The sequence below is a fragment of the Medicago sativa genome, chromosome 1 (genome assembly GCF_051527215.1).
Source record: "Medicago sativa cultivar Bolivia chromosome 1, Bolivia_mono, whole genome shotgun sequence".
Classification (NCBI taxonomy): Eukaryota; Viridiplantae; Streptophyta; class Magnoliopsida; order Fabales; family Fabaceae; genus Medicago; species Medicago sativa.
This window is the reverse complement of record NC_140749.1, coordinates 75,333,096-75,345,133: the sequence shown is the minus strand read 5'-3', so window position 1 is coordinate 75,345,133 and position 12,038 is coordinate 75,333,096. Positions and strand designations below refer to the sequence as shown.

The 12,038-nt window shown below is 29.5% G+C and overlaps 1 protein-coding gene across 1 annotated transcript in view; it reads left to right on the top strand.

Moving 5' to 3' along the window:
• LOC146957415 (mannan endo-1,4-beta-mannosidase 4-like) overlaps positions 1 to 10,772 on the top strand; it is a 29,134-nt gene extending 18,362 nt beyond the window's left edge. The window contains exons 2-5 of the mRNA XM_085736478.1: positions 6,533 to 6,727; positions 7,131 to 7,250; positions 8,029 to 8,231; positions 10,225 to 10,772. Of these exons, the coding sequence (XP_085592604.1) occupies positions 6,533 to 6,727; positions 7,131 to 7,250; positions 8,029 to 8,231; positions 10,225 to 10,579 (873 nt within the window). The 3' untranslated portion in view covers positions 10,580 to 10,772. The remainder of the gene's footprint in view (positions 1 to 6,532; positions 6,728 to 7,130; positions 7,251 to 8,028; positions 8,232 to 10,224) is intronic.
• Positions 10,773 to 12,038: the final 1,266 nt, after the last annotated feature.

Genomic DNA, 12,038 nt, shown 5'->3' with positions numbered 1-12,038 from the left:
TGCTCTCGTCAGGCGTGGGTGTTACATGCCCACCATCTTCAGCCTGGTTCGTCCCCGAACCACATCATACTGTGAGAAGTCTGCTCTGAAACCATTTGTAACATCCCAGACGACTTTAAGCATTGCCGACTGACCCTACAAGCCAACACGAGTCTTTTCAGCGTGTTTTGTCCTCACTCACACGCTTACCGGGAAACTTCCCTATAAGTCACCCATCCAAAGACTACTCAAAGTCAAGCACGCTTAACTGTGGAGTTCTTATGGAATGGGCTACCAAAAAGAAGTTGCATTTTATTGATATAGGTAGTACCAAACAATTCTTATAAGCCTTCCTTCAACCATGTAGTCCCATATCTACACGGCCTCAGGATCCTTCTCATTCTGATATGATTCGGTTCCTCTAGAAGCTGTTGGGAGCCGCTCATTGTCGTGCCTTGTGCACCGGCGATCACTCTCCTGTTCTCGTCAGCCGTGGGTTTTACATGAGAAGTTATCAGAAATCAATAAGGTGAGTTCTTAGATAATTTAACCTACCTTTGGGTTGTGTAATCTTAGCAAGAAAACATGAATTTAGTTAAGTCAGGTTTAATAACATCCTTAGTACCCAATGTCCAATCTTGTTGATTATGTGTTAATATTGCCATGCAAATGATTCTTGATGTTTAAATATGTTGCAAATTTTAATGTATCCAATACTAAAGATAACGCACATGCTAAACTTTCTAGATATGTTTAGTGTGGGTGTTACATTTGGTATCAGAGCCTGGTTTCGATCCAGGGAGCTATGGGTTATGGGCCCATCACGCTTCTGCTGCGCCACTCTGATTCCTCAGTCAAAACCCATCTCAGGAAACTCCCTTCAAGGCTGCTCCGTCCAAGATTCTTCCGACACAACACATGTCATTGGCGATCACTCTCCTGCTCTCGTCAGCCGTGGATGTTACATGCCCACCAGCAGGTGTTACATGCCCACCAGCTTCTGCCTGGTTCGTCCCCGAACCACACCGTACTGGGAGAGGTCTGCTTTGATACCATTTGTAACATCCCAGACGACTTTAAGCATTGCCGACTGACCCACAAACTAACACGAGTCTTTTCAGCATGTTTTGTCCTCACTCGCACGCTTACCGGGAAACTTCCTAGTAGGTCACCCATCCAAAGACTACTCCAAGTCAAGCACGCTTAACTGTGGAGTTCTTATGGAATGGGCTACCAAAAAGAAGATGCATCTTGTTGATATAGGTAGTACCAAACAATTCTTATAAGCCTTCCTTCAACCATGTAGTCCCATACCTACACAGTCTCAGGATCCCTCTCATTCCGATGTGATTCGGTTCCTCTAGAAGCTGTTAGGAGCCGCTCATTGTCGTGCCTTGGGCACCGGCAATCACTCTTCTGCTCTCGTCATCCGTGGGTGTTACAATTTACAACACAAATTGTATCTCTAAAACTAATTACATGAATAATTGTGCAAAAGAATAATCATCACTTGAAAACTAATAAAATTCATTCATTCTAATCAAAGTGTTTAATCCAATTTCTTTTGAGTTCACACCGTATGTTGATTCTTTCATCAGATTCGTCGTTTGAGATCCACTTCTGCAACAATTAAAGATCAGGTGAATAAAGATCAAGATGAATTGAACGTAGGAAAAATAGAGAGAAGTTCGTTTAATTGTTTTTCCAAAAAACACAAAAAAAATTATAAAATTATGATTGTAACAAAAAAAAAAAAGATCAAGTATAGTGGTAGAATTAACACACACAAAAAAAGGTAGAGTGGTAGAATATCAAATTATGATTGTAACAAAAAAAAAAAGAATATAAAATTATGACTAATAATTGCATTCCATCAATATTGTTAACATTCTGTAAAACATAAAAAAATAACATTTTTTCATAACACAATTCTTTTTTTTTTTTTTGAATAATTCATAACCAATTCTTATTTCCTTTATAATAACCTTATCAAGAAAATGCAATTGATATACAATGAAGTTGCAAAATCATTACATTATCCATCATGTGTATAATAGTGTATTCTTTTCACTTTTATATGATAGAAAAGATTGTTACAATTTTTTTTTGACAAATGTTACAATTTTTTTTTGGTCAATAAGAATGTTACAATTTAAAAGTGACATTAATGATTTTAAATTAATATATTCTTTTCACTTTTCATTTTTTTCTGTAAAAAAAGATAAATATTTTGTTGAACCTTTTTTATTTATTGGTTACGCATCCATTATTGACTTCACATATTTTGATGAATCTTTAAAATATAACTTTATGATTTTTTACAAAATCTTCATGAATATGAATGATTAAAATTCTTTAATAACATGACTCTTGTTACCTTTTTCAACAAATAGGTATTAAAATATAACATCAAAATTTGAAATTCGAATTAAAAAAAATGTAATTTTTAAGTAAAAAATATCCATTTTGAATTACGGTGTTTTCAAATTCAATATATTTTTTGGTGAGTTAATGCTAGTAATTAACATTAAGATGTTAATTAATAAAAAAGTAATGGTATTTGTACGTTGAGACCGAAGATTTTTTTTGTGGTCAACTTTGAGACTGAAATTTAAAAACGATTTTTTTTAACTTGGTTTAATGATTCAATATTATTTTTAATTTTGACACCAATATTAATTACATGATCTGAAGAAAAAAAAACCATCACCTCACTTTTCTCAATTTGATGACAATTTGGTTATTCCCTTAAAAATTTGCAGTCAGATTGTTACATCTTGCGATCATACTCTTTTGAAAATAATCCATTCTCGTGTCGTGGAAATGGTCCACTCTTTTGAAAATAATTCATTCTCATTGAAACTAATAATATACCCTTTTGTAATCATTTTTATGCTTTAGTCAAAAAAATTTTTTTTGAAAAATAAGATTTCATTCGATCATCAAATATTTTTATCCAGAATAAAATAAATGAATATACTTAGGCCCTTGATGTTATAACTAATTGTAAAATCTCATCAAAACAAAAAAGGAGAAAATAACATTGATATCGTTGCAAACGTCGATGTTTGATCTTTATAAGAGTATATAGATCACAGAATTATGAAAAAGAAAAATTAGAACATAAACCATGGAATGTCAATTAGAAAGAATGATTGTTCACAAATACAGATCATTTTTCCTTTGTACAAACATAAGAATAACTATAAAATTTCCATTACATGTTAAATTATTATTTTTTTGTACAAACATAAGACAGAGCTATAAAATTTCGATTACATGTAAAAGTCCTATGCATTAAGTATTTAGAAAAATACAAACTGAAATAAGATGAAAAATGGACTATCAAACACAGTAGAAATTCAATTACATGATTTTTACAAATGATTAACACTCCTATGTGAAAACCCCTCTGCTTTTGATTGCGATTCAGCAAATTTGTGGAAATGCGATGTGTTTGATCATGATTCTTGATTTGCTACTCTATCAAAACAAAAATGAAAAATAGGTTGATTCGGAGTGTAATAGAAAAAAAAATGTGATAGAAGTTTGTCTTGTGAAATTTTGTTGAAGAAAAACGATTTGAACCATGATATTCCAATTTTCTTTAAAATGGAATACATTAGAACATAATCACACTTGATGTCATTTGGTTTTACAAAGCAACAAACAACAGATAATGAAAAATAAAGAGGTGAAAAAAAAGTAGGATAGAAGCATGTGATTGTGCAATGTTGTTGATATGGATATCTAATTTATAGACATATTTTGTGGGGTAGTTTAGACATAATTATTTTTATTTTATGCATATTAGGTAATTCTGAACTAAAATAAAACTTTTGGACAAACATTAAAATGCGTTTAAAGTGCATTATTTTCTATTGAATGTATTGATGTGTTGACCTGCATTTTTTTGTAGACACAAAAAAAAACTCATTTAAAGTACATATTAATGTACGGATTCTCACAAACCAAAGACGAACGATTCGAACCCTGATATTCCAACTTTCTTTGGAAGGGGATGCATCAGAAACCAAGACGATCTTTGGGGTCATTTTGATTTGATAGAGAGATACGAAGTTGACACAAAGAAAAAGAAATAAAATAGAAAAACAACTGACGTTTTCTTGATAAACTAATTGTTGTATACTTTTTAGTCCAATAAAAATAGTCAATATTAATTTACGTATCCGACATTAACAAAATTATCTTATTTTTTTCGGTGCCAATAAAAATGGTTCTATTTCCTTAAAAAAAAAAAATAGTTCTATTTGAAAGTAACTAATGCACCAATTCAATTTAGAAAAAAAAACTTAGGTACAATTTCTTAGGTGCTTTTCGTATGATTCTTAACTAAATTCACTTTGATTTTCTTAAATTCATAATTTTCTCAGAGTTTATTATATCCAAAAAATTTGTAGTTTTAGTTAAGAACCATACCAAAAGAATTGTACCTAAGTTTTCCGCGGGCTTCTTCGATTTGTAGTAAAAGAAATCATTTTTTTTCTAAGAATGTCTAACAAATTTGTTGCCGTCACAAAAAAATTAAAATATTCAATCCATTTAATGTCATTATTAATAAAATCTTAAACAACCATTATAAGATGACTATTTATTCTCAATCTCCATTTATAATTGAATTAACATATTTTTTATAATATAAATTATAATATAAATGATATATATGGTTACAAATATAAATATAGAAAGTTATTGAAATCCAAATGCTTGAAAATGCTTGGTTTCTCAAGAGTGTTTTTCAAGAGTGTCATGTGTCAATACCATATTGAAACTTGAAAAAAGGGTCGTAAATTTATATAATATAGATATAGATTAAAACATTTTGGCCCAAAAAAAATAGTGCTTTAAACATTTGAAACGTTTTGAGAACAAGATTTTTTTTTTTTTTTTTAAGGAAGAGAGAACAAGAATTTCTAAAAATTAATTTACGAACATTTTAAATAAAACATTTTTTTAGAGGATCTTTAAATAAAATATGAATACAGATATTTTTTTTTCTTCTGAAAACTTAGTATCTGATCCAATGACCGATTAATCCGAGGGGACCGCCCACTTATGGGGGTCCCATTCTAGGTCAGAGAAAACTCTGTATGGACTTGCCCACCGAAATTGGCAGCAGTGGGAATCGAACATAAGACCTTGAGATAAGCAAACTCCAAGATCCGAAGCCAGCCCAAATGGGCAATGTGAATGCATAAATAATTATGATCATGTAAAGATTACTAGTATATTCCCTCAAAAAGTAAAGATTACTAGTATATGAGATGAGCTACGGTTTCTTTTATTTAATTTTAGTTTTTTTTTTATAAAAACTAATAATTTTCACTGTCATCCAAAAAAAAAATTAATTATTTTTATTAATCTATAATTGATAATTATCACTGTTATCAAGTATTTTCAAAGTTTAGATTGTCAAAAAAAGTATTTTCAAAGTTTAATTATATGAAGAAAAAATTCCTAACATATTCAATTTAATGGTTCTCTTTTTCCTACAAGACATCATTTCCAACATAGTCTTCATTTTTTTTGGGTTAAATATGTTTTTAGTCCCTATAAATACATCAACTTTTTCGTTTTAATCCCTCTAAAATTTTCCTTCAACTTTTAGTCCTTATAAAATTTTCAATCACTACTTTTGGTCCCTATTTTTAAGTTAATTTTAGTATTTTTTTTTTAATGAAATTGTACATAAATGTGTAGAATATTGTAAAAAAAATTCCCAAAAAAAATTAGAATTTTTTAACAAAACATAAATTAAATATGAATTTTTAACCGTCAAAAATATAAAAATTCATATTAAATTCATTTTTTTTGACAAATTCATATTAAATTCATGTTTTGTTAAAAAATTCTAATTTTTTTTGGGAGAGATTCTTCTAATATTATGAATTTTTCTGCAAAATTTTATTCAAAAATATGAATTTTACATATAAGTTTACTTTAAAAGAGGGATCAAAAGTGAAGATTGGAAATTTTTTAGGGACTAAAAGTTGAAGGAAAATTTTAGAGGGAATAAAACGAAAAGTTGGTATATTTATAGGGACCAAAAACATATTTAACCTTTTTTTTGTATGCATATTGTTTTTTTTTATTTATTTATGTAGCAAAATGGTCTTAATAACTATGCAAACGAAATTCTGAACAAGTCTCAGACTGCAATATTGCTACCAAGTAACCATCCATAAAATCTCATATTATAATCTTCAAAACTTTTGGAATTCCAGAACTATGAATGATGAACTCTAATAATAGAAACTAAGGCACGTTTTCATTTTCCTGATGCAGCAAACGTTACTAGCAATGGCCAAAGAGTGTTATTTTTATTTTTCCTTTTCAGAAAGGAAATTTTAGTGAATATATATACACCCAAAGACACACATATAATTATTTTAAATATATAATTATTAATTTTGAAAATGTGTTCCTGTTATTCCACGATATTTTTACATCATTTTCCAATTTACTTGTTTTTTTGAAGGAATTTTCCATTTTACTTGTTGGAATTTTCTTGAATATTTGCATGTGTGCGTAGGGATTGGATTTTGTGATATCAGAGTCAAGAAAATACGGAGTGCAACTTATACTTGGCTTGGTGAATAATTGGAATGCTTTAGGAGGCAAACATAAATATGTTCAATGGGCAAGAGAACGTGGTCAACATGTCAAAAGTGACGATGACTTCTTTACACATCCCGTTGTTAAACAATACTACAAAAATCATGTTAAGGTAAGGTATCATACTTTCTTTTTGGTGTTAGGTATCATACTTCTTTTTTTTTTGACCAAAGGTATCATACTTCTTTAATACCATATATCTTGAATTAGCTCTAAGTCCGGAAATACAACAAAACTGAACCAATGTAATTTTTTTACAATAAGCCAATGTATAAGTTCATGACTAATGACTCAATTCTTCATCTGTTTAAACCAATCTAAAATTTTAGTCTTAACCAAAGTTTGTATGATGTAAGTCAACATTAACACATCCTCTTTAACGACATATTCAAGGCTTGCATGCCTAAAAAATTTAGAGTAGTTGTTTCCTTCCCATTTTTCTAAGGCTTCAACCCTATGATAAAAATAAAATTAAAATAATCTGGTAAGAATATTCTTTGGATGATTGATTGCAGGCTGTGCTGACAAGAAATAACACTATAAATGGGGTGTTATATAAGGATGATCCAACCATTTTTGCTTGGGAGCTTATAAACGAACCACGTTATGTAAATGACTCTGGAAAATCAATTCAGGTCAGTTTCCTTTTTGTTTGTTCTAACTCTTCCATGTGTTTGTCTTTCTCAACCTTAACATGCGTAAGGAATTACCTATGTATTTAAATTTTGATGGTTTATATTTATATTTTTGTTCCAAAAGTTTAGTTTTATTTTTGAAAATAAAGATATAATTGAAGCAATTTTGCCATTATACCTTAAAAGAAGTAAGATTATGTTTTAATTCTACTTTTTTTTTCTTCAAGATATTTGTATTAAAATTGCATTAAAAATAATATATACACTTCATTAAGCCAAATAAACGTATAATATGCACGACTGGTTAAAAGGACACCTTATGGAATTTACAAAAATCATGATTGAGAAAAGTAAATAATTTAGTTTAAATTTTGTTAGTATTTTTTATTTAAGGATGAATTCATTTACAAGGCCACATTCAAATTAAATTTAAACGACCAATATAAACTAAATTTAATGTCATTTACAAGGCCACATTCAAATTTTCAAATGAATTCATTATTTCTAACATGCTTATATTTTTCTACAACTTGTAACAAATGTTGCAATGGAAATATAAATTAATGAATTCTCTCTTTCTATGTTGAGAGTAAACCCGTGACATGACATTGATTATCGACAAATTTAATATTACTTTGGTGGTAGTATACTTAAGTTTTATATTTAAGGATGAAAGTAGTATGAAATACGTATTTATATCTATCACTGTTCATTGTTCATTGTTGAAAAAAATTACTGTTCATTTTCATTGACACATAATTTGCCCTAATTATTGTAGAATTGGGTTAGTGAGATGGCAACATATGTCAAATCCATTGATAACAAACATTTGCTGGAAATAGGGCTCGAAGGGTTCTACGGTGAAACAACGTCACAAAAGAAGTTCAATCCCAATTCTGTTAAAGTTGGAACTGATTTTATCTTCAACAATCGAATTCCTCAAATCGATTTTGCAACGATTCATGTATATCCCGATGAATGGTAAATCCTACATAAATTCATCAATACTTTTCTATTAATCTTAACTCATATAATTTTTGTCATTTTTTTTAAATAGTCTAATGGTTAGACTCACACACCATAAACATAGAGAAGTGAGAGATCTCAAGTTTAAACCAAGACCCCTAAATATAAATCTCCCTACAGCTATTGACTAAGTTATACTTAGGGGACATTTTTGGTTAAATTGTTAACTCTTGTAAATGTTATTTAGAACGAACTTAATTTGGTTATTAGTTTGATGAAAAGTAATTTATGACTTAATTATTTATTAGTCTATCAATAGAAGTTTGTAGAAAACATCCATTATGAATGGAGTCTTTTTCATGAAATCATATTTGGAATAAAGTTTTTTGAACAGATATTTGGAATAAAGTTGTTTACACACACACACACACACATATATATAGGTCATATCAAGTGAGAGCATATTTTATTGTGAGAGATGAGAAGATAAAATGGTGACCGTTGGATCAATCTTTATTATGATCTCTAATTTTTATAATTGCAGCTTAATATTTTCTTCCCTTCATCCCTTCATCCCTTTTCTTCTGCTCTTCCCTTTTGTGAGAGATGTGGAATTTCAGCATCTAGTCTTTTCACGGGTCTTCTCTCTTCTGTCGACTTTTCCAATTCCTTTAACTCCAAACCCAGTAACTCATCATTCAATGCCTCAAATGCTTCCTGGTTCGTTTGATTGAAATCTTAACAACAACTTAGATTCACGCATCGCCACAACGATCCCGTATTTGCATAACCGGCTCAATTCGCATCGACTCACCCTGAGAAATTTCAACCCGTATTTTCAGAATCAATTTTCGACCACAAATAATCACTAAATTGGCTTTAGATGATCAAATCTAACGATTGAGTGAGCGATTCAAAAAATTAGGCAATGAATGACTTTGTTCTTCATCTCTATAAGTGGCCAGCCATTGATGACTGGTTTTAGTTTCTGGGTTTTTTTCATGAATCTGTTCGTAGAGTTTTTGGTTCTAATTTCATGAATTTTTCTTTTGATTAAAATATAATAATATAATTAGTTCACTTTAAATCCAAAATAAAATTCAGTAAAACACTAATATGATGTTGAGTTGAATCTGTAACTGGAATGGGGAAAAGAAAGAGAAAGAGTCAGTTCACATTGTTGAGATGAACTGGAATTCAATACAAAATAATAATATGTGTTGAATTGAATGTAGTAATCAAATTGTTGAGATGTGATGCAAGGAAAGAGTCGGAAGTGGAATGGGAGAAGAAAGAGAAAGAATAATCCCATGTATTGAGAAAGGAGAGACAACATAATAATTTGAACCATTAAGATTAATCTAAGGGTTGTGGTTTAACCCTCTCATCTCTCACAATAAAACTCCTCTCATTTGAAATGCCCTCTCTATATATATATATATATATATATATATATATATATATATATATATATATATATATATATATATATATATAAACATTTGAAATAAAGTGAACATCACTATGACGTGTAAATTAAGTGAACATCAGTTGGTTGGTAAGTTGATATGTAGCCGTAGAACCTGAGTTTGTACTCGAATTTTCCACTTCTCCACACTTGATGTGAATGAGCCTAGCACCTAGGTTAGGAAGAAAAAAAGGTGATTTCATTATCCAAAACCTATTTATTTTAGATTTTTTTTAAATAATTTTTATTTTTCTTGAAAAATGACTTTTCTGAAAATTTGATTAACTTTTGAAGAAAATCTTTTTTAATAGAAGGGGGAGAAAAACATAATTTATAATGTGAAAGCTTTTTCAACCATATTAATAAAAATCTAGTTTAACATGTATGGTTTTCAATTTGAATGTTTTTTCATCCACGATTTATAATATTTTTTAAAAATATTTAAAGAATAATCTCCAAATTATTTATATAAAAATGATTTTTAAAAAAAATCTAAAACAATCAGATCCATAATATTAATTGGAATTATGAATGATACAGGTTACTGGGCTCAAACGAGACAGCTAAAAGTGTATTTGTTGATAAATGGATTGAAGCTCATATTCAAGACTCAACTACAATTTTAAAAAAGCCCTTGGTTATAGCAGAGTTTGGAAAGTCTTCAAAATCTCCTGGATATAGCATAGCTATAAGGAATAGTTACTTCAAGAAAGTATACAATGCTATATCTAAAAGTGCTATCAATGGAGGCTCATGTGCAGGTGGAATTTTCTGGCAACTCCTGTCTCAAGGAATGGATACCTATGGAGATGGCTATGAAGTCATTTTTGAGAATAGTCCTTCAACTGGCGAGATCATCAAACAACAATCTATGAAGATGTCACATATCAAATAGTAGATTTTCAGAAAATTGTTCATGATATGATATATTCTTGCTCGTTGTGAGTCGTGTTTGCCTAAGAAATAATGTTTCAAGGATGGTACTAGTATATCTTTTTCTTTCTTTAATAGATATAGTTATAGTATACCTATTCAAATTTTTTTTTATATATAATCAAAGATGCTATACAATAATAAAGGAGCACATCCTGTACAGGCGTACACCAATCCATTATACGACAAAATGCAAATCAGGATTAGCAAGCATAACATTAGCAAGGAAAATTTGAAAGTCGAAACTAGAAAGATAAGGTAAAATTATCCATGGGTTTGATAGCTTAACTGATTTGAATTAAGGGATTATAAGAATTGAGAAGTTAAAGGTACATGGTTCAATTCCTGGCAAGCAAAAAGAGAAAGAGTGATCCCACTAAATTTTTGCAATCAAAACTTGATCATTGCTTTGTTTTCTGACCACATTATGGAATGCGTTTGCTCAACAACTACATCAATTTTAGTGAACGAGAGTCTAACCGAGGTATTCAATTTAGGAAGGGGGTTGCGCCAAGGTGACATTCTTTCGTTTTTTTTTATTGTAGTTGAAGGTCTGAATGTTATGTTAAAAGCCTCGATTGAAGCGGACATTTTTTCTGGCTATGGTGTTGGGTACTCAACTCCGAGTTTCACATTTGCAGTTTGTTGATAATACATTGCTTTTATGTGAAAAGAGTTTGGGAAGTATTAGAGTATTAACACTAAATCAACATAATTATAAATAAATTTCTTTTTACAAACAATGTACAATTTACAAACACCCTTCACTCAAATATATAACTTTTGAACTTTTTAGAAGCATAGCAAAATAATATAAGTACTTTTATAATCATCTAAATAATTTTATTATTTTGATTCATCCTCAATTTATAAGTAATTTAAACTAATAATATAAATAAAATAAATTGTTTAAGAATTTTATTGAGTAACAAACATTTGATTATTTGCCAATCAAAAAAACATTTGATATCTATTTTTTTTAATAATTTGATTATCTATATAAAATTATGGATAATGTTCTTTATTACGAAACCTGAAAAATGAAACACATGAAATGATATGGGCCGTTGAATTTCACAATCACATGGCCATGATTTCCATCAAGACTTTTTTTTTTAAAACACCACAAGTTATATTCTTACTATCTTTGTTCATTTGCTTCGTACAATTTTTAGCAAGACTCTTTTTTTTTTCCTGTGGTGGCTGCAGAACATGCATATATTATGCATTGTCCTTATCAACTGAGCTAAGCTCACGGAGACAATTTTTAGCAAGACTCTAATATTATTATGAAAAATATCTGATTGCAAAATATTTAACAAAATTACATTAATCGGCATATATATATATATATATATATATATAACCACTTAAAAAATAAAAATTAACATTCAACTATAAAATAACAATCAAACTCCTAG